Raw genomic sequence first — 27,529 nt, 5'->3', positions numbered from 1 at the left:
CTGGATCTGGGCTGAGGAACCAGCGCTGAACCCAGAACCTGGAGAGAACCTGGATCTGGGCTGAGGAACCAGCGCTGAACCCAGAACCTGGAGAGAACCTGGATCTGGGCTGAGGAACCAGCGCTGAACCCAGAACCTTCCATGACCCTCCACAGGAAGCTGTGCTCAACACGGTCAAAGCCTTTTCCTGGTCTACAGAAACCAGACCAGCATCGATGTCCAAAGAACTAGAGACTTCCAAAACGTCCCGAATCAGGTGGACGTTGTCCACCATGGACCTCCTGGGGACATAGTAGGTCTGATCCCGGTGGAGGACCTGCTCCATAGCCCTCCCCAGCCTGGAGGCCAAGACCTTGGACAGGGTTAGTAGTCCACACAGAGCAGGACCCGGGGCGCCAGGTCCTGATGTCCTGCAGGTCCCCTTCTTGGGGAGCAGAGTGAGGACTGCTGTCCTGCAGGACACTGGCCTGGAACCAGAGGACGTCCAGGACATCCCTACCCAGGATGTCCCAGAATGCCTTGTAGAACTCGTCGGTGAGCCCGTCCATTCCAGGAGACCTGTCTGTTGGCATCGCCTGCAGCTCCGCCCACAGCTCCGCCCACAGCTCCACTGTCCCTTCACCGTGTCCGTCCTCCTCCTCCTCCTGTCTCTCATCACGTCTGTCCCTTCACCGTGTCCGTCCTCCTCCTCCTGAGTTGGCCTGCTCTATCTGGTCCAGGAAGTCCACCACGGCGCCGACTTAAGGTTACGGTAGCCCGCTGTCTGTCCCACAGCCAGGGCCATGTCCTCTACGCTTCAGGGGGCGGGGTCACAGTTCAGGGGGCGGGGCCACAGTGCGGATGGGCTGCCTGAGGTCAGTCATGGCTGCAGCCAGACCCCCAAACAGACGCAGAAACCCACCAAGAATCCAGGAACAGATATTAACCAATCAGTGAGCTCCGTGGTTAATGAACCACGTGAGAGTGAAACATTAACAACTTAACCTGACAAACAAGCAAAATGTAAAAAAACACCAGGCGCTCACATCCAGCATGCACCGCGAGAGAGAGAGCGTGAGAGAGAGAGAGAGAGAGAGAGAGAGGGAGAGAGAGAGAGAGAGAGAGAGAGAGAGAGAGTAAAAAGGGGTTCTGGGTGTTCTGACCCTGAGCCCCTCACTCCGGCCTGTGGTTCAGCCCAACAAGGGTTTTATTGTAGAGACAGAGAAGCTGCCGGTCCTCCAGCTCCAGAAACCCCCCTCCACCGCCCCCCCCCCCCCCCCCCGCCCCCCCCCCCCCCCTCCCCTCCTCTGCCCCCCTCCCCTCCTCTGACCACCGCCCCCCCCCCCCCCCCGCCCCCCCCCCCCCCCCCCCCCCTCCCGACCGCATTTGTTGATCTATACTTAAACCCCGTTTTGTGCGTAACTGTGGCTCGTTTGTGAGGAATTCCGGTGCGCGCGCCCCTGCGCGTGTCAGAGGTAAGGAGTCCGGCCCGTGTGGTGGAATATTAACCGGAGGCTGGTTTTGGAGCATAAATGAGCGGCTCGCGGCGCGGTGGGACGGACTTGGACGCCGGTCAGCAGCTCCCGATGAGACACTGAGGACCGGACGGAGACCGGAATTCTTGAAAGCGCAGAGATGGGGAAGGTAAACCGCGCGCGGAGCGCCGTCTGATTGCTGCAGAGATGTTTTCTAGTTGACTTTTAGGTGACAAAGTTTGCGCCCGCTGCGTGGCGGTCCTGCTGCCGGGGGGAGGGGGGGGGGTTCTCCCTGCTGGGGATCTGAAGTGGATCCTGCTGGCTTCGGGACCAGACTGCAGACGTGTCCTGCAGAGGACCGGGAGCGGGTTCGCTCTGGGGCGCAGCAGCGCTTCTCTCCACGCTGAAGCCAGACTGGTGCGGCGCGCGCTGCTGGTCCGGGAGCGCGCGGCTCCAGGCTGCGGTTCTGCTGGGGTTCGGTTGGTTCGGTTGGTTCGGTGGGCAGATAGTTTGACTCTGACTCTTTTTAAAGAGATGATCCACCGTGTCCGCTGAGTTCCGCCTCATCGTTGCCATAAGAGGTCAGAGCTGATAGAGCTGCTGCTCAGGTTCTGTTTCTGTGGAAGGAAAAGTCACTTTAACGTCTTCGTTGCTTAATAAATGACTGTGTTATGTCCGCTGTCCTCTGTCCTCTGTCCGCTGTCCTCTGTCCTCTGTCCTCTGTCCGCTGTCCGCTGTCACAGAGTCAGAGACTCGGACTGGGACTCAGAGACAGACGAGTTCTTTTTGACTGATTGGTGATCAGCCTGCATCAGAAGTCGAGTCTGATGGGGAGTTGAACCAAACCCATCAGATCTCAGTAGGACACTCAGCGACTCTGGAGGCTGGTACTGGTCCGGGTCCAGACCTGGGGAGTCCTGCTGATGGAGACCAGCTGAAGGCGCTGTACCTGTTCCTGCTCCTGAAGGGGCACAAAGTGTGTGTGGCTCCTTTTCTTTACACACTCCAGCAGCTCTTTCTGGTGTGTTCTTATTCTTATTGGTTTCAACAGAAATTCTGAGGCCTGCACTGTGTATGGCACGGTGGTGCAGTGATTAGCACGCCCGCCTCACAGTGAGAAAACATCGGTTTGAGTCCTTGAGCGGAGCCTAAATGGTTTTATAGATTTGTTTGCCGTCCTGAGGAGGGTGTTATAAACCTACCAGCCTCAACATTATGACCACTGATAAGGTTTTTATCAGGGTTTATGTTCCATGACTGCAAAATTGGTCAGACGTGATGTTTTTGCCACATTTGTTAGCTGACATTGTTTTACTGATTCCCGTCCGTAACATTCAGTTCGTGGAAGCAGGTTTCTCTCGGGGGGGGGGGGCGTTTCTTACATCTTAGTTCCATCCAGTGTTTCTGGGATGTTCTGGAAAAACCAGGCAGGAAAATGGAGTTCGATGTACAAAACGTGGACTTTATTGCAAATCAGATGATCAAAACAAGGAAAGCACAGAAAGTCCCTGAACGGGCGGAACCGCAGTGATCATGTGACTGAACTGCAGCTCCACAGTGAAGCAACTGAAGAGATGTTAGAACGCTACGAGGAAGCTACTGCCTGTCAGACATGGAAGAGACTCTCAGCTGGCGGAAGATCCCAGAATGTCTTCAGAAGTTTATGAAGCTTTCGTTTCCCCTCATGACGGATCTCTGATCAAGCGTTTCTTCCACTTCCTGTCCTCCTCGCTCCTCTGTGGCAACGAACGGTTGCCGCGTTGGTCAAACTGTGCGGCGCAATCGAAATCTGTTCATCTTCTCAAAGATCAGCCCAGCGCCTCATGATCCGCTGTGCTTTATGTATGAACCGTCAGCAGGAGCCCGGCGGCCCGGATTGTTCCGGTTGAAGGTCAGACTGCTGGGACGCAAGCTACCAGGAAGCCCCAACGAAGAAGAAGAAGAAGAAGAAGAAGAAGAAGAAGAAGAGCCCCAACGGCGCCGCTTAGCGTCACTGAATTCGCCTTATTCTTCATTTCTGTGCTGGTTGCCGCAGCGTCTTTGCTGTTATCTCTTGTTGTGTTCTGTGAATTCCTACGTTTTCAAGTCACCTGAATGCACCGCTGTGTTGTGAGTGGCTGAGAGGGAGAAGGGGGCGGGTTAGGAAGTGTGTGTGTGTGTGTGTGTGTGTGCGTGTGTGTGTGTGTGTGTGAGCAGCCTCTCAGCAGTGCTCTCTTCAGGTCAGACTGTTGTTTGGCGGCGGTGTTGCCGTGGTTACGGTCACAGCAACCTCAGTCCTGGAGCTAAAGCAGCCTGGAGACGCTGGACTCGTCCCTCAGCTGGACGGAGGTTCCGTTACTGTTCCCCGCTGCTCCGGATCCCAGAACGCAGGGCCGTTATTGACCCGGGGCGTCTGGAAACATCCAGTCCTCAGGAAATATCGCTCAGAGGTGAAGGTATTGAGGACGGACGTGAGCCAGGACAGAGGTCAGAGGTCAGATGTCTTTAAGAAGGAAATGAATCTCATAGTAAAGGAGTGATTTGGAAAAAGCATCATGTGGTGTGAAACCGTTCAGAGTGAGGTTAAATCCCATGAAGAAGAAATGTCAACTGACGAGTCAAACGGACAGAAGCCAGGATGAGGACAGCGGAGCGTCCAGCTTCAGCAGTCTGAAAGACGCTGGGAGACTTCCTGTCTGCCGCTCTACCTGAACGCTGGGGATTACTCTGTGGTTGGGGATTACTTTAGTCACGCTGAACAGCCACAGGCCAAACCCGGTCTGTTCTCGGGAACTCTGTCACTCCTCTGAAGACAGCGGCGTCCACGTCTCGGACATTGTTCTTTCTATTTCAGCTGCAGAGGGTCATGGTCAGTCACATGTGACCTCCTTTGACCCCCAGTGTGACCCCGGAGCCTACAGGGAAGGCCGTTAAAACACAGTATAGCAGTGCTTCTCCAGGAAGACCGTCCCTGTTCTGACAAACGTGGACGTCTTCGATCCAGAGGCAGATGGTGCAGACACCCCAGTGAGGAGACCAGGGGTGTCAAACATAAGACCTGTGGGCCAAAACCGGCCTGCAAGGGGCTCCGATCCGGCCCAGCGACCCACCAAGCAGACTGTAAACGTTTGAGAGGAAACAGACGGGAAGAAATGCTGCCGGAGCCAAAATGGCTTCTTTACCGACTCCAGGATCACCTCAGGATGAACGTTTTCATTCTCTGTAATGTTTCTACCAGAACCTCATAAAGACCTGAACAGCGTTTCATTGTGGGTTTATAAAATGTTTGTTTGTTTGTTTTTTAAGAAAAAGCATTGGACTTGTCTTTTTGGTCCTCTTTCAGAAACTGTGTGGGACGAACTACCCGGTCAGCATCGGCTTCATCGTGGTGAATGAGTTCTGCGAACGCTTCTCCTACTATGGCATGAAAGGTAGGAAGCAGAACGAGGAAGGCGACCCTCTGAAATGAACTCTACAGGGGCTACAGGGGCTCTACAGGGCTGGCGGGGCGGGGGGGGGGGGGGGGGGGGGGGGGGGGGGGGGGGGGGGGGTCAAAGAAGGGTCCGTCACTACAGACTGCTTCAGGAGAAACAAAGTTAGGATGAAGGACCAAAAAAACAAACCCGCAGACAAACAGCAAAGACCTGAGACTTCAGCTTCCTCAGCCCCCATCAGCCCCCAGGCCAGCCTCACTGTCCGTCAGCAGCGGGGGGGGGGTGAGGCTATCGGTTCATCAGTCCGTGTGTGTGTGTGTGTGTGTGTGTGTGTGTGTGTGTGTGTGTGTGTGTGTGTGTGTGTGTGTAGTTTGGCCCAAAAGCTGAAGTTTAACCCTCTCTGTGCTGGGGACGTCCACCTCGCGTCTCAATCGTCCATAACCCAAATTGTCCAGCTTTCAAAAGAGTTTGCTCAAACGGTCAGTCTCAGCTTTTGCCCGTTGATCTGAAAAGACCGTCCTCCCAGGACGTCTGTAGTGGCGGCGGTCTTCTTCATCCTCCAGAGGATCAGGTCGCAGCACCGGCCAATCAGCAGCAGGCCGATCGTCATAGATCTGAAAATGTAATCATCCACTTTGACCTTGACGGACAGGGGTCCAGGCATGTGACCCCCTCCACTGTCCCCGGGCGTCCATCACATACCCAGCATGCCGAGTCCCGTCCGGACCGGCAGGATCCCGCTCCTCTGCTCTTCGATGAAATGATGGTATCCGTGGCGTTCAGAGACCAGCTGACCAGCTCCATGCTTGATATTTGGTTTGTTTGAAAAAACCAAGTCCGGTGATTCCTCCTGTCAGACAGACGAGACAAAGACAGCAGCAGAGACCAGAGGGACGGAGGAGCAAGTAGGGAGCAAAAAGCGTCCGCCTCCTCCGAGAGCCAGCAGGAAGGAGGGCCTCCAGGAGCCCTGGTGCTGCTCCCAGGACGCCGAATGCAGCCGTGAAACTTTGTTCCTCTGCTCGGATTGTTGAAGAGGCTCATAAGTGAGAGACGGATGGTGTCCTGTCCCCGCAGTGACCCCTGCAGTGACCCCTGCAGTGACCCCCGCAGTGACCCCAGCAGTGACCCCAGCAGTGACCCCTGCAGTGACCCCAGCAGTGACCCCCGCAGTGACCCCTGCAGTGACCCCTGCAGTGACCCCTGCAGTGACCCCTGCAGTGACCCCTGCAGTGACCCCAGCAGCTCCGGGGTGAGAACCTGTGGAGGGCTGCTGGTCCTGGTGGGTCCGGGGTCCTGAGGGTCTGAGCAGACCAGCCAGCGGGGGTCAGAACTACTCATACATGTATGATGACAATAAACACATTCTGTTCTGTTCCGTCTTCCTCCTCCAGCATCAGATGATAGAGCATCTTCCTCCCAACAGCTGATGTGGCGTTCAGTGACTTTAATGAGTCAGTCCGTCCCTCAGTGACCCCTGACCTACAGTCACAGCCTGTTATTGTGTATTTCCATTGAAGTTGACTCACTGTGTGTGTGTGTGTGTGTGTGTGTGTGTGTGTGTGTGTGTGTGTGTGTGTGTGTCAGCACTGTTGACTCTGTACTTCGTCTCCTACCTGCACTGGGACAAGGACCTGTCCACGGCCATCTACCACGCCTTCAGCAGCCTCTGCTACTTCACCCCCATCCTGGGCGCTCTGATCGCCGACTCCTGGCTCGGGAAGTTCAAGTGAGTCTGCAGTCCTGCCACCGTGTGTGTGTGTGTGTGTGTGTGTGTGTGTGTGTGGTTCAGACTGCTCCTGACCTCAGAGTGTGAGCCGTCCTGCTGCCTTGACCCTGGCGGCGCCCGTTAGTGGCGGCGGCGGCCGAGTCCGACCACGCCCTGATCTCCACTAATGACAGGGCGGCTCTGAGCGTCACCTGACCTCAGGCTGTTCTCCGCAGAACCATCATCTACCTGTCCATCGTCTACGTCATCGGCCATGTGGTCAAGTCGGTGGGCGCCATTCCCACGGTGGGAAACACCGAGGTGCACATGTGAGTGACCTGGAGCCGGCCGGGCGGGGTTCCAGGGGGTTCCACGGGAAGCCACGCCCTCACCTGTGTGTGTGTGTGTGTGTGTGTGTGTGTGTGTGTGTGTGTGTGTGTGTGTGTGTGTGTGTGTGTGTGTGTGTGTGTCAGCGCCCTGTCCATGGTGGGGTTGATCCTGATCGCTCTCGGCACCGGGGGAATCAAACCGTGCGTGGCGGCCTTCGGAGGAGACCAGTTCGAGGAGGAGCATGTAAGACCGGGTTCCAGCTGGGAACATCCTGTAGAAATGTGCCGGTCTGAAACATTTTTTTCAGAACTTTTTTAAATTTTGAAAGCATTTAATGAAAAACTGTATTCTAAAAAAAAAAAAAAAAAAAAAAAATGGGATCATCAGAGGCCGGAGCACATCCAGTATTTTAACAATATATTCAGTGTGTGAGGAGAAAATGGCAGAAACAGAAATGGCTCTGATTAGTACAAAAACTAAATCAGACAGAATGAAGAATGTAAAAATAACAATTATAAAAAGCAGATTGTTTTATTGGAATGCAGCAAAATGACCTGTTTTCCTGACATTACTCAGCCTGACGTTTCCTCCTGAAACTCCTGCAGGTGAGCGAGAGGCAGAAGTTCTTCTCCATCTTCTACATGTCCATCAACGCCGGCAGCCTGCTGTCCACCATCATCACCCCCATCCTGAGAGGTGAGCCCCGCCCCTCAGACCCGCCCCCAGAGACATCAACCCCCTGAGACCCCACCCCCAGAGACATCAACCCCTCAGACCCCGCCCCCAGAGACAGCCAACCCCTCAGACCCCGCCCTCTCAGACCCCGCCCCCAGAGACATCAACCCCTCAGACCCTGCCGTCTCAGACCCCGCCCTCTCAGACCCCGCCCCCAGAGACATCAACCCCTCAGACCCCGCCCCCAGAGACATCAACCCCTCAGACCCCGCCCCCAGAGACAGCCAACCCCTCAGACCCCGCCCTCTCAGACCCCGCCCCCAGAGACATCAACCCCTCAGACCCTGCCGTCTCAGACCCCGCCCTCTCAGACCCCGCCCCCAGAGACATCAACCCCTCAGACCCCGCCGTCTCAGACCCCGCCCCCAGAGACAGCCAACTTCTCCGACCCCGCCCCCCTGAAACCCTCTGCCCCCCGCAGACCCCTTGCCCTCCTCACACCTTGCCCCTCTGCTCCTAGCCCCCACGCTCCTCAGACCCCACGCTCCTCAGACCCCACGCTCCTCAGACCCCACGCTCCTCAGACCCCACCCCCCTGAGACCCCGCCCCCTGAGACCTCCAACCCCTCAGACCTCACCACCCCGCCCCTCGCCGCTCTCTCAGGCTGCAGGATCAGTGACTCCGCCTCCTTCCTTCCCCCCTGCAGGAGACGTCCAGTGTTTCGGCGGCGACTGCTACGCTCTGGCTTTTGGGGTTCCTGCTATCCTGATGGTTGTGGCTCTGGGTGAGTTCTGCTGTCCTGATGGTTCTGGTTCTGCTGTCCTGGTGGTTCTGGTTCTGCTGTCCTGATGGTTCTGCTGTTCTGATGGTTCTGGTTCTGCTGTCCTGGTGGTTCTGGTTCTGTTGTCCTGGTGGTTCTGGTTCTGCTGTTCTGGTGGTTCTGGTTCTGCTGTCTCTGTCCAAACACAGAACCTTGTGGAACGCCACGATTGGTCTGAGGCTTCAGTGAACCGGTTTGACTCTCGCCGTGACAGCGGTGCTCAGAGACACCGATAAGACAAGAGTTTGAAAATGGCTCCCAAGATGGGACTTTCTGAAAACACTGTAAATGTTGGGGACCCGTCTGAGTACGGAACGCTGCGACTGCAAACGAGCGCCGGGGCCCCGCGACGAGTTCCTCTGCACATGCTCAGTAGAACGACAGTAAGAACATTGTTTCTACCAGAGTGTCATGACTCCCAGTCCAGGTTCTCCCGGTCCCGGTCCTGGTCCCGGTCCCGGTCCCGGTCCCGGTCCCGGTCCCGGTCCCGGTCCTGGTCCTAGTCCTGGTCCTGGTCCTGATCAGCATTCTCCTGGTCCCGATCGTTGTTCTCCTGGTCCTGGTCCTGGTCCTGATCAGCATTCTCCTGGTCCCGATCGTTGTTCCCCTGGTCCTGGTCCTGGTCCTGGTCCTGATCAGCATTCTCCTGGTCCCGATCGTTGTTCTCCTGGTCCTGGTCCTGGTCCTGGGCTCCAGGCTGTGTTCTCTCATTGTTTCTACCATGTTGTTCTGTGAAGGTGTGTCTTGGGTTCCACTACAGAACCACCTGCAGCCCCGGGTTGTTTCTGTTGAACGGGGTCTCGGATGAAGAGTCCGTCTTGATGTGAACCGACTGGAACCGGATCAGTCTGACTGAGACCAGTGTGGTTCTTTTCCTTTCATGTTCTGAAACGCAGCGCTGAGCTCCAGCCGGAGCTCCTCTTCATTAGTGACAAAAGACAGAAGACAGACAGAGTGAGACAGAGACGTCCCCCGCCTGGTCCTCCTGATCAAGGCCCGGCTCCATGCGTCCTGACAGCCGGTTGTCTCTGCCGTCGATCCCCGGCGGCTCTGATCCGTCCGGATTCCGCTCCGCCGGCCGCAGAGTCAACACGGCCATTCAGCGAGAGGCCAGCCGGACAGGGGGAGGGCAGACAGGGTGGAGATTCAAGGCTGGGGGCGGAGCCTCGGGGCAGGGGCGGGGCTTCAGGGTCGGGTACCCAGGGCGTGTTTACAGCGTGCTCAGATGGAGGGCTCCACGGCTTTTCAAAATAAAAGAGAGGTCAGCGTAGCACTGGTCATGACGCTGCAGCCAGGTTGACACCGAGGCGTCTCTCTGAGTCCCGTCTCTCTGAGTCCCGCCTCTCTGAGTCCCCCCCTCTCTCTCTGAGTCCCGCCTCTCTGAGTCCCCCCCTCTCTCTCTGAGTCCCCTCTCTCTCTGAGTCCCGTGTCTCTGAGTCCCGTCTCTCTGAGTCCCGTCTCTCTGAGTCCCATGTCTCTGAGTCCCGTGTCTCTGAGTCCCGTCTCTCTGAGTCCCCTCTCTCTCTGAGTCCCGTGTCTCTGAGTCCTCTCTCTCTGAGTCCCGTGTCTCTGAGTCCTCTCTCTCTGAGTCCCATGTCTCTGAGTCCCGTGTCTCTGAGTCCCGTCTCTCTGAGTCCCCTCTCTCTCTGAGTCCCGTGTCTCTGAGTCCTCTCTCTCTGAGTCCCGTGTCTCTGAGTCCCCTCTCTCTCTGAGTCCCGTGTCTCTGAGTCCCGTTTCTCTGAGTCCCCTCTCTCTCTGAGTCCCGTGTCTCTGAGTCCCGTCTCTCTGAGTCCCCTCTCTCTCTGAGTCCCGTGTCTCTGAGTCCTCTCTCTCTGAGTCCCGTGTCTCTGAGTCCTCTCTCTCTGAGTCCCGTGTCTCTGAGTCCCCTCTCTCTCTGAGTCCCGTGTCTCTGAGTCCTCTCTTTCTGAGTCCCGTGTCTCTGAGTCCTCTCTCTCTGAGTCCTCTCTCTCTGAGTCCCGTCTCTCTGAGTCCCGTCTCTCTGAGTCCCCCCCTCTCTTTCTGAGTCCCGTGTCTCTGAGTCCTCTCTCTCTGAGTCCCGTGTCTCTGAGTCCCCTCTCTCTCTGAGTCCTGTGTCTGTCTCCGCCCAGTGGTCTTCATCGCCGGCAGCGGCCTGTATAAGAAGAACCCCCCCCAGGGGAACATCCTGGTGGAGGTCTGCAGCTGCATCGGAGTGAGTCCGTCCACGACTCCGTCCTGAACCGGGACTCCAGAGCACCTCCGTTCAGCCCTGTTCTCCCTCACCTCTGACCTTTTGTTTTGGCAGTTTGCCATCAGGAACCGTCTTCGGAGATGGAAGTACGAAGCACCGCGGGCCCACTGGCTGGACTGGGCCGAGGACAAGTACCCGGTAGAACTCGTCCACAAGACTTCCTGCTGCTCCCCTCCTGCCGGCTGGACTGCTCAACTAACTACTCACTAACTCCTGCTAACTAACTCCTACTAACTAACTCCTGCTAACTAACTGCAACTCACTAACTCCTGCTAACTAACTCCTGCTAACTAACTGCTACTCACTAACTCCTGCTAACTAACTGCGACTCACTAACTCCTGCTAACTAACTCCTGCTAACTAACTGCTACTCACTAACTCCTGCTAACTAACTCTTGCTAACTAACTGCTACTCACTAACTCCTGCTAACTAACTCCTGCTAACTAACTGCTACTCACTAACTCCTGCTAACTCTTGCTAACTAACTGCTACTCACTAACTCCTGCTAACTAACTCCTGCTAACTAACTGCTACTCACTAACTCCTGCTAACTAACTGCTACTCACTAACTCCTGCCAACTAACTCCTGCTAACTAACTGCTACTCACTAACTCCTGCTAACTGCTACTCACTAACTCCTGCCAACTAACTCCTGCTAACTAACTGCTACTAACTAACTCCTGCTAACTGCTACTCACTAACTCCTGCTAACTGCTACTCACTAACTCCTGCTAACCAACTCCTGCTAACTAACTGCTACTCACTAACTCCTGCTAACTAACTCTTGCTAACTAACTGCTACTCACTAACTCCTGCTAACTAACTCCTGCTAACTAACTGCTACTCACTAACTCCTGCTAACTAACTCTTGCTAACTAACTGCTACTCACTAACTCCTGCTAACTAACTCCTGCTAACTAACTGCTACTCACTAACTCCTGCTAACTCCTGCTAACTAACTGCTACTCACTAACTCCTGCTAACTAACTGCTACTCACTAACTCCTGCCAACTAACTCCTGCTAACTAACTGCTACTCACTAACTCCTGCTAACTGCTACTCACTAACTCCTGCCAACTAACTCCTGCTAACTAACTGCTACTAACTAACTCCTGCTAACTGCTACTCACTAACTCCTGCTAACTAACTCCTGCTAACTAACTGCTACTCACTAACTCCTGCTAACTAACTCTTGCTAACTAACTGCTACTCACTAACTCCTGCTAACTAACTGCTACTCACTAACTCCTGCTAACTAACTCCTGCTAACTAACTGCTACTCACTAACTCCTGCCAACTAACTCCTGCTAACTAACTGCTACTCACTAACTCCTGCTAACTAACTGCTACTCACTAACTCCTGCTAACTAACTCCTGCTAACTAACTGCTACTCACTAACTCCTGCTAACTAACTCCTGCTAATAACTACTTACTACTAACTAACTGCTTCCAACTGGTGACTGCTAATAACAACTACTGCTAACTGCTACTAACTAACTGCTAATAAACTTCCATTAACTAATTACTAGTAACTAACTCCTGTTAACTACCTACCAACAAACAATCCCTCCTACTAACTGCTAATAACTACCTGCTAATAACAAACTCCTGTTAACCAACTACTAGTAACTAACTGCTAATAACTCCTGCTAACTAGCTACTACTAACTGTTGCTAACTGCTACTAGCTAACTCCTGCTAACTACCAGTGAGTGCTGTAAAATTCAGTTCCTGCTCCGCCCCTGTGTTGATTCTCGGCTCCGCCCCTGTGTTGATTCTCGGCTCCGCCCTGTGTTGATTCTTGGCTCCGCCCTGTGTTGATTCTCGGCTCCGCCCCTGTGTTGATTCTCGGCTCCGCCCTGTGTTGATCCTCGGCTCCGCCCCTGTGTTGATTCTCAGCTCCGCCCTGTGTTGATTCTCGGCTCCGCCCTGTGTTGATTCTCGGCTCCGCCCTGTGTTGATTCTCGGCTCCGCCCTGTGTTGATCCTCGGCTCCGCCCCTGTGTTGATTCTCGGCTCCGCCCTGTGTTGATTCTCGGCTCCGCCCTGTGTTGATGCTGCTCGCAGCTCTCCGGCCTCCGCCTGACGGAGCGCGGTGTTGGGAGTCTTCCCTCCTCAGGAGGAAGTCGGGGTTTGTTCCCTGCTTCTTTGTGTTTTAAATGAATTCTCTGTGTGTTTCAGAAACGTTTGATCCAGGAGATTAAGATGGTTCTGCGGGTTCTGATTCTCTACATCCCTCTGCCGATGTTCTGGGCTCTGTTTGACCAGCAGGTAAGGAGGAACCAAAGTGCTCTGAATTCAGACAGATCTCTGTTTTCGTGCCTCATTGGTTCTCAAACAGTGAAAAAGTCGACAGTCGGCAGACAGTTTGAAATGACTTCCTGGTCCAAAGTGCTGTGAAAACAACAGAAGCTCCACATTCCTGGTTCCTACGATTCCAATCCAGGAGGTTAGTGTAGGAACAGAACAGAAATGACCGTGCTGCAGTAAGTGCTTGGTAAATAAAGCGTTTCAGAAATGTTAAACTTTATTGGCGCCTTTGTTTGGAGAGGTGGTGAACTTCTCTGTGTACACGTTGGAGGTGGGAGGAGCGTTTTCTTAACGGTGCGTTGAGGAGAACTGAGAGACGGTCGGTAAGTTCAGTGCTGAAAGCTGAAGGTGTAGAACGGAGGCTGCAGCCAGCAGAAACACTTTGATGCCGTTGTGCTTCTTCGCTGACAAAGTCCCGTCACGCCGACAGAAGAGGACTCAGACCTGATCCCCGGGGCAGAAACAGCATCGGAACAGCTCTAGATTCGTCTTTATCCATCACTAACAACATTTTAGAAGTGGAAAGTAGAAGCTGGAGGTGTTTGTTGCTGGGGGGGAACGTGCAGCTTGGCGGCAGAAACATCTTGTCATATATTTTAATTGAGGTTTGACCTCTTGACCTCCTGAAGAGGCCCCGGATGGGTTGAAGTGAGCTGCAGCTTCAGTCCCGATGGGTCCAGCTTCCTCCTCTGCACCATGTGACTCTGGAAAACCTCGACATTCCTGAACTTCACTCCGTTCTTCATCCCAATCGTCCCATGTGGAAAAAATCTCCAGAAACAAACAAACAAACAAACAAACAAACAAACAAACTGCCATTTTGACCTTCAGGAGGAAATGTAACCAAGAGCTGTTTCTCTCTGTGTGTGTGTGTGTGTGTGTGTGTGTGTGTGTGTGTGTGTGTGTGTGTGTGTGTGTGTGTGTGTGTGTGTGTGTGTGTGTGTGTGTGTGTGTGTGTGTGTGTGTGTGTGTGTGTGTGTGTGTGTGTTGCAGGGCTCCCGCTGGACGCTCCAGTCCACCAGGATGAACATGGCTCTCGTAAGGCTTTTCTGGCTCGTATGATCAGATAAGAAGCGGCTGAGCGGCCGTTGGGCCGTTATGTGCAGAAAGCTGCTGACTGTCAGCAGCTGCAGCACTTTGTCCTTTTATTGTTGTGAATTGCAGACTTTAGTCTGGAGAAGCGTGGAGATGACCGGCAGGGTTTAGATTCATGAAGTTAAACTTTAATTGACTGTTACGTCTCCGTTGTCTTTTATTGCAGGGCAGTTCTTTCAATGTGAAGCCCGACCAGATTCAGGTATGTGCAGAACCCGGACTGTTCCACTGCTTCAGCACATTCAAAGAAAAAAGAACAGATTGTCAACAAAGGACTAAACTGTAATCCAAGCTGCTCTTCATTCATTCTGCATGTTAACACAAAGTGCTGAAGGTCTCACTCATTATTCCGACAAGCAACGAAACAATAAACAACAACAAAGAGAGAAATTGCTCTGCTACGAATTACAGATGTACACATGAATGAAAAGAGAAGAAGACTTCTCACATGTTCCCTGGGCTGCAGCCTGAAGCCCCGTTTCTCCAGAGCCTGTTACTCAGGCTCTGGAGCAGAAAAGACTACATTTTTTAAATGTGTTTGAAGTTGGAGCCGTCGTCGTGGTCCAGAAGGACTGTCCTCCCTGACAGGACGGCCCGAGCCCCTCCTCTTGGCCTCCAGGGGCCCGTTTCCCTTTAGCACGCTGGGGGGTGAGGACTCGTTGTAGGGGGGCGGAGTCAGGGGTTGGAACCACTTGGCCCGTCCGTCTGAGCTGGTTTTGGACCTTGGTGGGAATGTGGTCCTCCAGGACGCTGGTGTTGGTGCGTCGATCCTCCAGCAGGTCCTGAGGATTTTCCAGAGGCTTCTCTGATGGTCTGCCTCCAGTGCTCTTTAGACCTGCTGGATGTGGTCCAGGCTTCTGATCCACGTAGGAGACTGGAGACCACCACTGCCCTAGAGACCAGGTTTTTGGTTTTTGGTCTGAGGTCACAGTTTTCAAAGACTCTTTGGTTGCCTGGAGAAAACTCCACTGGCTCAGCTGAGGCGGAGCTGGATCCATCTCCAATGACCAATGCTTTTGATGGGAGGAGGCTGCAGGACCTGGGAAGTGGTCCACCAGGACCTGGGAAATGGTCCACCAGGACCTTGGAAGTGGTCCACCAGGACCTGGGAAGTGGTCCACCAGGACCTGGGAAATGGTCCACCAGGACCTTGGAAGTGGTCCACCAGGACCTGGGAAATGGTCCACCAGGACCGGGGAAGTGGTCCACCAGGACCTGGGAAATGGTCCACCAGGACCGGGGAAGTGGTTCAGATGTTTGCTTGTGAGATGGATGATAGCAGCAGCAAAGATGGAGAACAGTTTTTGCACGACAACAAATCCCTGATTGACTCCGAGTCAGCCTTGAAGGGTTCAGTTTCATCTCCACTGAGAACCTGACACTGAGGCTGACAGATTGTCTTGCAACAGTCTCAGTAGCTGGATGAGAACCAGCCAAAGGGTCTGACGGGTTTCTGAGTCCAAGGCTTTGGTGAGGTCTATGAAGCTCGTGTGTCATGGTTGGCTTTTGCTCTCTGCATTTTTCCGAGACTCATATCTGTGGGTCTGCTTGGACGAAATCCGCTCTGTGACTCAGGGAGAATGCTCTCTGACAGGGGGTCTATCAGACCACCCCTGAGCTGGTGCTTTCCCTCTGGAGGACAGAAGCGAAACGCCCTGGTATTCCCCACAGTTTGCCTCGTCTGCCTCGTCAGAGACATATTTAAGGCGTCCCTCAGCTGTGCAGGGATTTACCCTTCTTCCCAGATTCCCAGATCTGCAGAGGCATGGCATCAATGTGTTTGAGAAGGTGTGGTCCGCGTTCTTCAGGACTTCTGCTGATGTGCCGTCGGGCCCAGCAGCCTCATCTTCTTGATAGCATCCTGCACCTCATCCAGGCTGGGTGGTTCTCCCATGCTTTCAACTATGGGTTGTTGGTCCAGAGTCTCCATCTCAGGCCTGGTGTCCCGGTTCAAAAGGTCCATCCAGTCTTCTTTCCACATCTTTAGTTGTCTCCTTGCTCTTGTTGGTAGGTGGTGTCACCCAACAGCTCCACGATAAGCTTCGCCCAGCTCTGTCTCTTCTGCGTTATTCTGCACTGCTTTAGTGAACAGACGTGACGGAGTGAATGAGGTGGAGGTCGGTCCAGCAGTGGGAGGAGGTGGAGGTCATCTGCTCTGGTGATAAGGACATCACGGCGGTCGTTGCAGCAGACAGTGACGTAGTCAGTGAGAAGCCATAGTTTGGAGCGAGGATGCTCTCTGAGGTCCTGAACTTGTTTTTTTGACTGGGTGGTGCTCTGAGCAATTGATAGGCCGCAGTATGCCTCCCCCCAGCGTGCCCCCCCACAGGTTTCACCCCCCCTCCTGAAGGGGTGGTTGTTGATGAGGCAGTTCTTAAAAACAAACCCTCACTGTGGATTCGTGGCTCATTTGCAGACTTTCCTTTCCTCCTTCAGCTGTCCTTCATCGGCCAGGCGGATCTCGAAGGGTTCTGCGATGTCAACCTGGAACTTCCTGAGCTCTCCGCTTGCTCTTTGCCCAAGAATCTAACTCTTGACAGTTAGAATAAGTTTGAAGCATGTAACATAGAAGCATGTTGCTATTTTCAATGTGTTAGAAATGAGAGGAGGTCAACAGCTGCGGTTGTTGCTGTTTGAAGGAGGTTTAGAAGAGTCCCACCCTCACCACCTGCTGCAGGTCCCGCCCTCACCACCTGCTGCAGGTCCCACCCTCACCACCTGCTGCAGGTCCCACCCTCACCACCTGCTGCAGGTCCCACCCTCACCACCTGCTGCAGGTCCCACTCTCAGCAGGTGGTCCCACCCTCACCACCTGCTGCAGGTCCCACCCTCACCACCTGCTGCAGGTCCCACCCTCAGCAGGTGGTCCCACCCTCACCACCTGCTGCAGGTCCACCCTCACCACCTGCTGCAGGTCCCACCCTCAGCAGGTGGTCCCACCCTCACCACCTGCTGCAGGTCCCACCCTCAGCAGGTGGTCCCACCCTCACCACCTGCTGCAGGTCCTTCGTGTTCGCTGGATCACCTCTCAGTGCAGCACCTTTCATTCTGTCCAGAGCTTGTCTCTGCGCTCCGCCTGTTGTCAAATCAGCTGATCTGACCGGCGCTATCGGAGATGCTGTCTTCTCCTTTACGGCTCCATCACTGTCTTCATTCCATCTTTTTACAAGCAGCAGTAAATCTCAATCTGCCTCGTTTATCTGTGTTTATCGCTGAGCCTTTTATGACTTTCTGAGCCTTTATGGAGTCATTGGAGGCTCTCTGCTCCCTCTGCTCTCTCTGCTCTCCTCCTTGCCCAGATGTTGAACCCCCTGCTGATCCTCATCTTCGTGCCGATCTTTGACCTGGTCATCTACCCGCTGGTCGGCCTCTGCAGGATCAAAATCACGTGAGTTTGGTTTGAGGTCCACTTGTTGACTGCAGCCGCCTGCGTTTGAGAAAAGCTCCTAAACTGCTGGAATGAGGCAGTTTGTTTCCCAGCAGGAGTCGAGTTAATGATTGAATTAGATGATAAGATCAGATAAACTTTATTCATCGCTTAGGGAATAGTTTTGCCAGATGAGCAATACATTAAAATGCTTTATTCAGTTTTTAAATGCAGTGCATTTTCAAATGTATATTTCACTTTTTAATTTATAATACAAATGTAAAGTATCTTTTCAAATATACAGAATTGTGCAATTTCATAATAAAGCATTGGTTTTCGATACTGTGGCACTTTTCTGGACAGTCCAAGACGCTCCGCAGTGGCAGTATTGATTGGTTCTGTAGCTGTCTGCAGACGCCCGGCTGCCTTTCTGCACACAACGCTTTAAAGTCCACTTCCTAACATGCAGCTTGTGTTTAATGGAGCTGCTGGTGTTTGAATGCACTGCTGCATAAATGTTAAAATGTATGTGTTGCTTTCTAAAACAGTGCACGTCTTGAGACGTCTAGTTTCGTGCACAGTTAAATACTGAAAACAGTCCTTTTCAATACGTACCATCCAGTCTTCAGAATGTTTAATCCTCTTTTCCATTCTCCAGCATCAAACACTTTTTTAAATTGACACTGTATTTTTCAAATGTGTTTTGCATTTGAAATGTTAAAAACATGTATTTTCCCTAAATTAAAAATAATTTTAGAACCAATGTTAGTTTTTCTATACTTTTTAAAAAACATAACTTTATCCAGAGTAGCTGCAGAGTTGTGTTTTCCATGTGGAGAATCTGGTCAGACGTAAAGTGTGTTTTCAACTGTATTCAACACTCAAAGTGGACAGGAGCAACGTGCTTATCAACGTGCATCTTCCAACATGTGAAATCCATTTTTTTAAATGCATTCTACTTTTTCAAATGTTGAAAATTCATTTGAATCAGGTTGAAGAGAAGAGGTTCTCTGTTTATGACCATACCTGCAGTTTGTTCATTTAAAATGCTTTAAAATGTGGGTTTATTTACGTGGCGTATAAAGGACGCCGCACTCAGAGACTAACGAGCCCGTTTCTCTGAAACGGTGTGTTATTGAGCACGTCTGCAGCTCACAGGTGTGGCAGATCGTGATGCTGATTAGACAGCAGGACTATTGCCCAGGTGCGTCTTCAGCGGACCCGTTAAAGGTCCGCCGAGGCGCCGTCCTGCCACATCCTCGAGTTCAGCTCATTAAAAGTCATATTTTTGTTTGTTCAGTGTGGAATACCTCCACAGGTCCAGGTCTGGGTTCTCCTCATTCCAGTCACACACAGCAGACAAGTATGATTAGATTGGATTTGAGGAGTTGTGGAAACTTGCAGGCTGTAAATGGCTCTCTTCCAACACCCGACACGACATCAAGAGAGGATGACACTGGCAGATGTTTATCAGGAGGGAGCTAAATCTCCTGATCACGTTCATAAAACCATAAAAAACGGACTATCAAGAGATCAATCAATCCTTTATCAGTGACAGATGATCCAGCGAGCTCACGGCCGCCTGCCTCTGTCTCCAGGCCTCTGAGGAAAATGGCCACCGGGATGGTCTTCGCTGCTCTGGCCTTTGCAGCTGCCACCGTGGTGGAGATCAACGTCGTGGTAGGTGTGAGGGTGTTTGTTTCCTGAATGGCCCGTGCGAGTGGCGTCAGAGAGTCGGTCTTACCTGTGCTGCAGTCTTGTTTGGTCCTCCTGTGTGGGTCTGGGTCTGGGTGTCTGGACTCTCAGTGTCCTGCTGGTTCCTCCTGCAGAGCACCGTGGTGGATCCTGCTCCTGCGGGGAAGTGTCTGCTGCAGGTTTATAACCTGGCAGAGGAGCCGGTGACGGTGAAGATCCCCAACAGCGACCTGTTCCAACAGCCCATCCAGCACCTGCAGGTACCCACACACACCTGGCCAGAAGGGGGCACTGAGGGCAGGGTGAGCTGTAGCCTGAGAAACGGGGCGTGGCGAGAAGACGGCGAGAAGACGGCGAGCGGCGTCCGTGTCTTCTGGACCAGTGAGACCAGATTTCCTGCAGAGCCACCGGGTTTTACGTTGGAAGTGTTCAGTCAGTGTGAAGGTGTTTCAACCGCACACAAACACACCGACGGTCCAGAAATATCTGGAATGTATGCATGTATTCTCATTCTCAATATGGACTCTTATTGTGAAGGTGCATCTCCTTCTCTTTACATGGTCAGTAGTACGGATGAAATGTTGTTTTCAGACGAATCAGCTGCTTCTTAAAGCTGCATTAAGGAGTTTGCACGTTTCATGCGGAACAACGACCCCTGCAGGCCTTGGGTGTAACTGCAGCTTAGTGAAACGGTGCCTGTGGCTTGCGTCCATGTACGTGCACGGAAGAGGGGAGCTCCTTCCTCGCTCTTTAAGTAGCGCTTGAGTAAAATGTAAGTTTCTCCTGCCTGGTGGGTCTGTGTGGAGCTGCAGTGCTAGAAGCCGGTCTGTTCTTACTTTCTGGAAGATCCATCCTCAGTACTGCTCAGTTGTTGCTCACTAAGCATCTGGCAGAGTAATGGCGGACAAAACAAAACTTAAGGAAATCAGGCCAGCAGGAGGCGCATTACGTCACATCCTCTCAAATTCTCCTTCAAAAAAATTCTGGAGCTGGACCGGCACTCTGACTTTCAAGAGACAATTCAGCGCTGTTAGCGGTACGAGCAATGAATCTGTCAGGGCACATTGTACACATCATTAAAAATGTGTAACATATTTATGGTGGAAAATAAGTATTTTTAAAGTTGAAAAACTCCTTAATGCACCTTTAAAGCTTCATGAGGACCAGAGTGTGAATCTGGCGTGTCTTAAACGTTAACCGGACCGTCCGCTCTGCCAGCCGTGGTTCTGGACCTGGATCTAGACCTGAGCCGTGTCCGGCAGCGATGCCGGATTGATAAGATGAAACAGACTCATCAGATCTGGAGTCCAAAGTGCGTCTAAAAGGAGAATAAGAAACACAGATCAATGAGTTCCTGTATTTCCTGGATAAAAGTCCACGTTTCCTTCTTGGACTGACGAACTGCTTTTGCTATTTCCTGAATAAATATCTGCTCTAAGCTCATTTCTCGGCAACATATTTCAAAGATACTCAACAGCCACTGGTTTTCATTTTAAATGTGAATATAGATCAGTTGTTATGTGATTAAAGGCTGGAATCCTCCTCCGTAGCGCTGTATTGATTTAACTGTTAAACCATTAAAAACCTGCTCAGGTCCAGTCGTCCAGTCCTGCCCCCGTTAACTCAGTGAAAAGTCGATGTTCAGTTTATTATCCCCGACCTCTTTAACCCAGCCGGCCTGTCTGTGTGTCAGGACCCCCCCAGGTACGAGAGCCTCCGCCTGGACGGCCCGTCCAAGAGGCTGCAGGTGGAGCTGGACGTCCAGGGACGGTCCTCCTGGTGTGACCTGACCCTCCAGGAAGAGACGGCCTACAGCCTCATCCTGCACCCCGGCCCCGGCGGAGTCCAGTGCCGGCTGGTGAGTCGAGCCGTCCGAGAAGATCCAGGACCGGAGAACATCCGTTCACTCAGCGCTCCACATGAAAAACATGAAAACACACGAAAATACATGAGAACACTGGGGCTGGCCACATGAACGCTTTAATAATGTGTCAACGCACCGCTTCCTTAAAGTGACACGAAGGAACTTTCAGTTTTCCTTGATTTTGGCGGCGCCAGTGGACAAAGCGGTAGTGTTTTGCCTGAACGAATACCACAGTTCCCATGAGGCCTAGCGTGGCGTGGTAAAATGCTGCTCCCGGTGGCGTGCTGTCCGACTGAACTCACCTACATTTGTTTCCCGTGGCTGTGTGAAGGACGGATAGCGACGAGGTCATGAATCTAATGGATAAACAATGTTCCATCATGATGTGACGCACGCCGTAAAGCAGGAGTGTTTCAGTGAGCAGGGTTCCTACCACCCTCCTCACAGCTGCTCCGTCCAAGTGAAGCAACACTGACGCCCTCAGCCTGACAGAGGGTCATTCAGCTAGTGGTAAACTTCAGCTTGGTAAACCAGCCCCCCCACTCCTCATCCAGTATGGATGTGGAGTTAAGCTCAGTCTGGATGCAGCCATAGAAACTTCCTGCAGAGGGCGTCGGTTACTCCTTTGACTGACAGGCACTTCAGCCAATCAGAGCTTCAAAACAAATATGTCATCAAAATGCATTAGCTTCTCTCAGGGTTAGCATTAGCTCATTAGCTCTAGCTTCTCTCAGGGTTAGCATTAGCTCATTAGCTCTAGCTTCTCTCAGGGTTAGCATTAGCTCATTAGCTCTAGCTTCTCTCAGGGTTAGCATTAGCTCATTAGCTCTAGCTTCTCTCAGGGTTAGCATTAGCTCATTAGCTCTAGCTTCTCTACACGCAAAGACACACAAAAACATCTTTTCCTGTCAGACCCTCTCCAGGCCAGACTCTGCTCTTGCTGGATTGTTGTAGTTCTTGGTATTTTTGCTGTAACTTTACTGACTGCAGCTTTCAGACGATGGTTAAAGCACGCAGCGATGGCGTCACTTCCAGTTTAGCCACCGGAATTCGCCAAAAAAATTTGAAAACAAAAAGCGTCAACGCTGATTGGCTCGGCCGTTTCACAACCGAGTGAAATCCCCTCTATGGGCTCCTGTCCAGACTGAGTCCAGCTCCAAAATCCAAACTGGATGAGGAGTGGGCGGGGCTGGTTCACGAGGCTAAGTCGATGTATCATCACAAAAGTTATTAAAATGTTTTATTAAAGGTGCTGTAGGCAGGATTTTGCTAGTCAATGTTGATTTTTCTGTGTTTTCTTTGGATTAAATGTTAGAGTATCATTGATAATCCTTTAGGAGTGTAGCATAACTGCTCTACCGCGAGGGCGCAGCGTTTCCATCTGTCTCTGTTCTGAGCTGAAAAGGAATCTCCACAGCTCCAGGTATCTTTGACCAATCAGAAGAGCCCCTGAGACTCTAACCGTGATTGGTCGAGGGGCGTTCATCACACGTTCTTGTAGGAGGGGCTTAACTTGCATAAGGGCGTGATGTCTGAGAAAACAGGACAGGATTGGCTGTGCTGGGTTTCAAACCGCCATCTTGCTTAGGTAACCCAAAGCAAGATGGCGGAGATGCCGAATCCTGCCTACAGCACCTTTAAGGTTGAAAAGTTCCTTAGTGTCGGTTTAAGGCCTACAGATATTTTAATCAGGCGTTAAGCCCCCCCCCCCCCCCCCCACACACACACACACACATTGTGCTCCAGCTGAGCATCAAAGAAGCACACACAGCTGCGGTGCTTTCTGCAGTGAAACATGGTGCATTCCTCATTATTTGCCATAATAAACTCGGCCGAATTATCAGAAAAATCATGAGGAAAAGGCTGGTATGAGGACCAAACTGAAATAAGGAGCGCAAATATGACAAAAACAAAAACACATGAAACACATGAAAACATGAAAACACGGCGTCGTCACATTCCTGGTTGAAACGGGTCCACACAGAGAGGGGGTGCTGTTGTCTGCAGGTACAGATCCAAACGCTGTGAACAGCATCACATGTTTTCAGTCTGACCCCTGACCCCTGCTCCACCCAGAAAGTCTTGTTTTGGTGTTCGAGTTCACGGCAGCGGTTTGAAAAAGACATGGAGAAACGAGGAAGACCGACATTAAAGTGAGTGTGTCGTCTGAAGGGTCGTTTCTTCTCTGCCTTCCAGGAAACGGACAACATCCACAAGAGCGACGACGGGAATCCCTTCGTCAGGTGAAGCTCCTCCTCCTCCTCCTCCTCCACGCTGGTGGAGGTCAGAGGTCAGCGGCGGCTGCTATTGGCTGCTTGTGTTTTCCTGCAGGTTCGTGAACACGCAGCCCGAGGCGCTGGAGGTGACGCTGGGAGACACGCTGTTCGCCGTGGATCCAGGATACGGCGTGTCTGCCAACCGGACGGTGGACCGGGGACGGTGAGTACGGAGGAACCGTGGAACCCTGGAACCATGGAACCAGGACCATCGCAGGTCCTTCTCGTCAGCCCGAGGGCTTCAGGACGCAGAGGTCAACAGACTTTTCTCAAAGACGTTTCTCTGTCTGAGAAATGGGTTTCAAAGTTTCAGAAATTATACGTGCCGTTAAAAATACCAGTTTTACTCACGTTTTCCAACTATTTTAAATTTATTTCCAATAAGATGAAAATGTCTGTCGTGAGTATTGTGGCGTGCTGAGCAGAGGTCCTCACATCAGGGGGTTTGGTGGCCGAGCTGCTGTCCTGATCAGCTGATCAGCCTCCTCTTCCTCCAGCAGCCTCCGATTGTTAAAGATAGAAAGAAAAGATAAGAAGAAAAGATAATAATAAGATAATATAAGATAAGATAATAATAAGAAAAGATAATAGACGGAGTTCCCAGACGAATGACAGGAGCGCTGAGAAAATCAATTCAGTGTGTGAAATCATGAAGTTCCTGTCTTTACGTCCAGCATCGCACTCGATTAGTTTTCATGTTAAAAAGAAAATAGTTTAAACAAAGAAAGATCCTGAAACAGGAAGCAGAGATCCTGGAACAGGAAGCAGAGATCCTGGAACAGGAAGCAGAGATCCTGAAACAGGAAGCAGAGATCCTGAAACAGGAAGCAGAGCTCCTGAAACGGGAAGCAGAGATCCTGGAACAGGAAGCAGAGATTCTGGAACAGGAAGCAGAGATCCTGAAACAGGAAGCAGAGATCCTGAAACAGGAAGCAGAGCTCCTGAAACGGGAAGCAGAGATCCTGGAACAGGAAGCAGAGATTCTGGAACAGGAAGCAGAGATCCTGGAACCAGGAAGCCGGTTTGACTGAAAGCTGTTCTGCGGTTCTCAGATACTCGTCCGTCAGCTGCTGCTCCGCCTCCGGCGGCTGCTCCAACTTCACCCTGGGCCTGCTGGACTTCGGAGCCTCCTACACCTTCGTCCTGACGCAGGTGGAGCCGCTCGCCGCCGGTTCTATCCGGTTCTATCCGGTTCCCGCTCTCACCGCTGTCTTCCGCAGAACGGCGGTCGGACCGAGGCCCAGGGCCTGCTGGACGTGGAACCCAACAACGTGCACATCGCCTGGCAGATCCCGCAGTACGTCCTCATCACCATGGGGGAGGTCATGTTCTCCGTCACGGGTCTGGAGTTCTCCTACTCCCAGGTCAGACTCCGCCCTCCTCCGCTGGCCGTGTGTCGGAGGTTCTCCGTGTTCTGACGCTCCGGCCCGGTTCTGTCGATGGTTCCGCTGCTCGTGGTCAGACCCGCTGTAGTCGTGGTGAAAACGTGCGCTCAACTCGCCGCCGCCTCCACGAACCGACCAATGGAAACGCAGAATGAACCGACCGATCGGCGCCACGAGGCCTCTGACTCTGACCTCTGACCTCTGACGGCTGCCTTGCTGCTCGGCTGGGTCGGGAGACGCCGGCGGTTCATTCTGCGTCTCGCGGTTCAGCCGAACACCTGAATCTCCCATCAGACTCGGTTCTGGACAGAATCTCCGGCAGCATGACGGCGTCCTTACCCAGAACCCCCTGCTGACGCTCTCGCCTTACCCAGAACCCCCTGCTGACGCTCTCGCCTTACCCAGAACCCCCTGCTGACGCTCTGGCCTTACCCAGAACCCCCTGCTGACGCTCTGGCCTTACCCAGAACCCCCTGCTGACGCTCTGGCCTTACCCAGAACCCCCTGCTGACGCTCTGGCCTTACCCAGAACCCCCTGCTGACGCTCTGGCCTTACCCAGAACCCCCTGCTGACGCTCTGGCCTTGCCCAGAACCCCCTGCTGACGCTCTGGCCTTACCCAGAACCCCCTGCTGACGCTCTGGCCTTACCCAGAACCCCCTGCTGACGCTCTGGCCTTACCAGAACCCCCTGCTGACGCTCTGGCCTTACCCAGAACCCCCTGCTGACGCTCTGGCCTTACCCAGAACCCCCTGCTGACGCTCTGGCCTTACCCAGAACCCCCTGCTGACGCTCTCGCCTTACCCAGAACCCCCTGCTGACGCTCTGGCCTTACCCAGAACCCCCTGCTGACGCTCTCGCCTTACCCAGAACCCCCTGCTGATGCTCTCACGTCCCTCGGAGTTCCGGCAGTTCGATAAATGAGGCGACGGAACAGAAAAGGAAGATTTTAAATGAACGTTTGGTTTTTGAAGCTCCGTCATCTTTCAGTGCGTCTTTTAAATGTTGTTCAAGCCGTGGTTCATCGGTCCGGCTGAACGTTTGTCCTGGACCAAACCGGGTGGAGCTGCAGGTCTTTGTCGTGGCCCCGCCTCCTCCTGCCTGACTCCTCCCCCTCCCCCCCGCTGTGTCTGCAGGCTCCGGCCAACATGAAGTCGGTGCTGCAGGCCGGCTGGCTGCTCACCGTGGCCTTCGGGAACGTCATCGTGCTGATCGTGGCGGAAGGCGCCGGGCTGGAACAGGTACCACCACGCCCCCCACGGGCTCGTTTTCTCCAGGCGGTGGATCAGAAACCGTCTGGTCAGAGAAGGAAGGTGATTGGCTGCGCTGAAAGGCCTTTGAGGGTAACCGCTGCTGTCTGTGTGTCAGTGGAAGGAGTTCGTCCTGTTCGCCGGCCTGGTGCTCGCCGTCGCCATCATCTTCTCCATCATGGCGCACTTCTACACCTACGTGACGCCGGAGCAGCTGGAGGAGCTGCAGCAGGACGACGACTCCGGCAAGAAGAAGGGCGGCGGCGGCGGCGGCGGCGACGGCGACGCGGTGAAGATGAAGCAGTACGACTCCTCCGGGAACCAAACCGAGAAGAAGACCAGACTGTAGCTGAGACTGAACAGGAAGTGCAGTGCTGCACTTCCTGTTGTCCGTCTGGGATTTCCAGCTTCAGTCACTTTTTAAATATTCATTTTCAGTTTGACGAGTTGATCAGGGTTCATTTAAATTCAGTTTCTCCTCCTGCGCTGCTTCATCTTGACGCCTGGCTCCTTAATCTGCTCATGAATCCGTCACGCCGGTGAAAAACGGCCCCGATCTCCCAGTGCAGGAAACGCCTTTTAAAATGTCTTTAATGTGAGTTTTTATGCAGCTGAGACATGACTCACTTCCTGCTCTCAGATCAGCCTGTTAAACCAGCGTTAGTCCAGATCTGACAGAAAATAAGACTTTCAGAGGAGAAGGGAGCTCAGAGCTGCAGTCAGTCGATAGCTAACCCCCGAGGAGCTGGGCCAAAGAAGGCTCGTCTCGGTCCGCCGCTCGGCTGCGATCAGGATCGTTTCCTTTCTGCTGGTGAGACTCGCCACATTTCTTTTCCATTGCTCTGATAGTTTCATCTAGAATTTGATTTCCATGTTTTTCCATTGATCAGGATGAGGTTCTTACATGTCCTTTTATTCTCGTCCTCAGTTTGATTTTCTGAGTTGAAATGATGTTTAAACGTGTTAAATGTGGGTTTCAGCCGCGGGGGGCTATCGTAGCGGCAGACCGGTGGATGGTCGTGTGCTCGGATGGATTTCTGTAGCTTCCAGGACCGGCAGCTGCTTCTCTCTTGCTCTCCTGGGTTCATTCACACAGATTCGCCTCCGTTTATGCCCACATCGTTGACTTGCAGGTTTGGTCTCATCATCCAGATTATCAAACAGGAAGTAACTCTGCAGAAAAGCTCGGATTTCAGTTGAAACATAACAGGAAGTGGATCTGATCAGGCTTAAGCAACATGAGCCTGACAGTCAAAACCAGGGGCTAAAAAACCCAATTTAGCACATTTTCTTTAGTAAGAAAAACAAAAGGAGGAAAATCCACTTGATGAGAGACACTTATAGGCAGGCACAAATCTCAGGACACACACACACACACACACACACACACACACACACACACACACACACACACACACACACACACACGAACATACAGCCCTCTGTGCAGAATGCAAAGAAAATCTTATTTTCCTGAAAGAAACTGAGCCTCAGATGAAATAATTAACAGAGATGAAATGAGCACTTTCACACCAGGATCAGTCCAGGGTTTTATCTTTAGTGATCCGACACCTTTTCTCAGAGTGGATGATGAAACAAAGAGAAGCTTCTAACTGTGAGAAATGCATCTTTTAAAAAGCCTCGTAGTAAGTCAGTGATT

General features: G+C 52.6%; 1 protein-coding gene across 1 annotated transcript; it reads left to right on the top strand.

Moving 5' to 3' along the window:
- The first annotated feature begins 1,598 nt into the window (after positions 1–1,598).
- slc15a2 (solute carrier family 15 member 2) lies at positions 1,599–26,903 on the top strand. Its single transcript, XM_030112763.1, has 22 exons — positions 1,599–1,623; positions 4,777–4,864; positions 6,452–6,593; positions 6,809–6,901; positions 7,046–7,145; positions 7,508–7,598; positions 8,285–8,362; positions 10,507–10,589; positions 10,683–10,766; positions 12,810–12,899; positions 13,932–13,976; positions 14,200–14,235; positions 17,333–17,421; positions 18,999–19,080; positions 19,230–19,355; positions 20,789–20,953; positions 23,156–23,202; positions 23,291–23,398; positions 24,288–24,387; positions 24,456–24,599; positions 25,756–25,860; positions 25,988–26,903. Exons 1-22 carry the CDS (start codon positions 1,615–1,617, stop codon positions 26,216–26,218), a joined length of 2,136 nt encoding a protein of 711 aa, XP_029968623.1. The 5' UTR covers positions 1,599–1,614; the 3' UTR covers positions 26,219–26,903.
- Positions 26,904–27,529: the final 626 nt, after the last annotated feature.

Source organism: Salarias fasciatus, chromosome 16 (assembly GCF_902148845.1).
Source record: "Salarias fasciatus chromosome 16, fSalaFa1.1, whole genome shotgun sequence".
Classification (NCBI taxonomy): domain Eukaryota; kingdom Metazoa; phylum Chordata; class Actinopteri; order Blenniiformes; family Blenniidae; genus Salarias; species Salarias fasciatus.
Note: the sequence above shows the minus strand (reverse complement) of the source record. Positions and strands in the feature narration are given on the sequence as shown.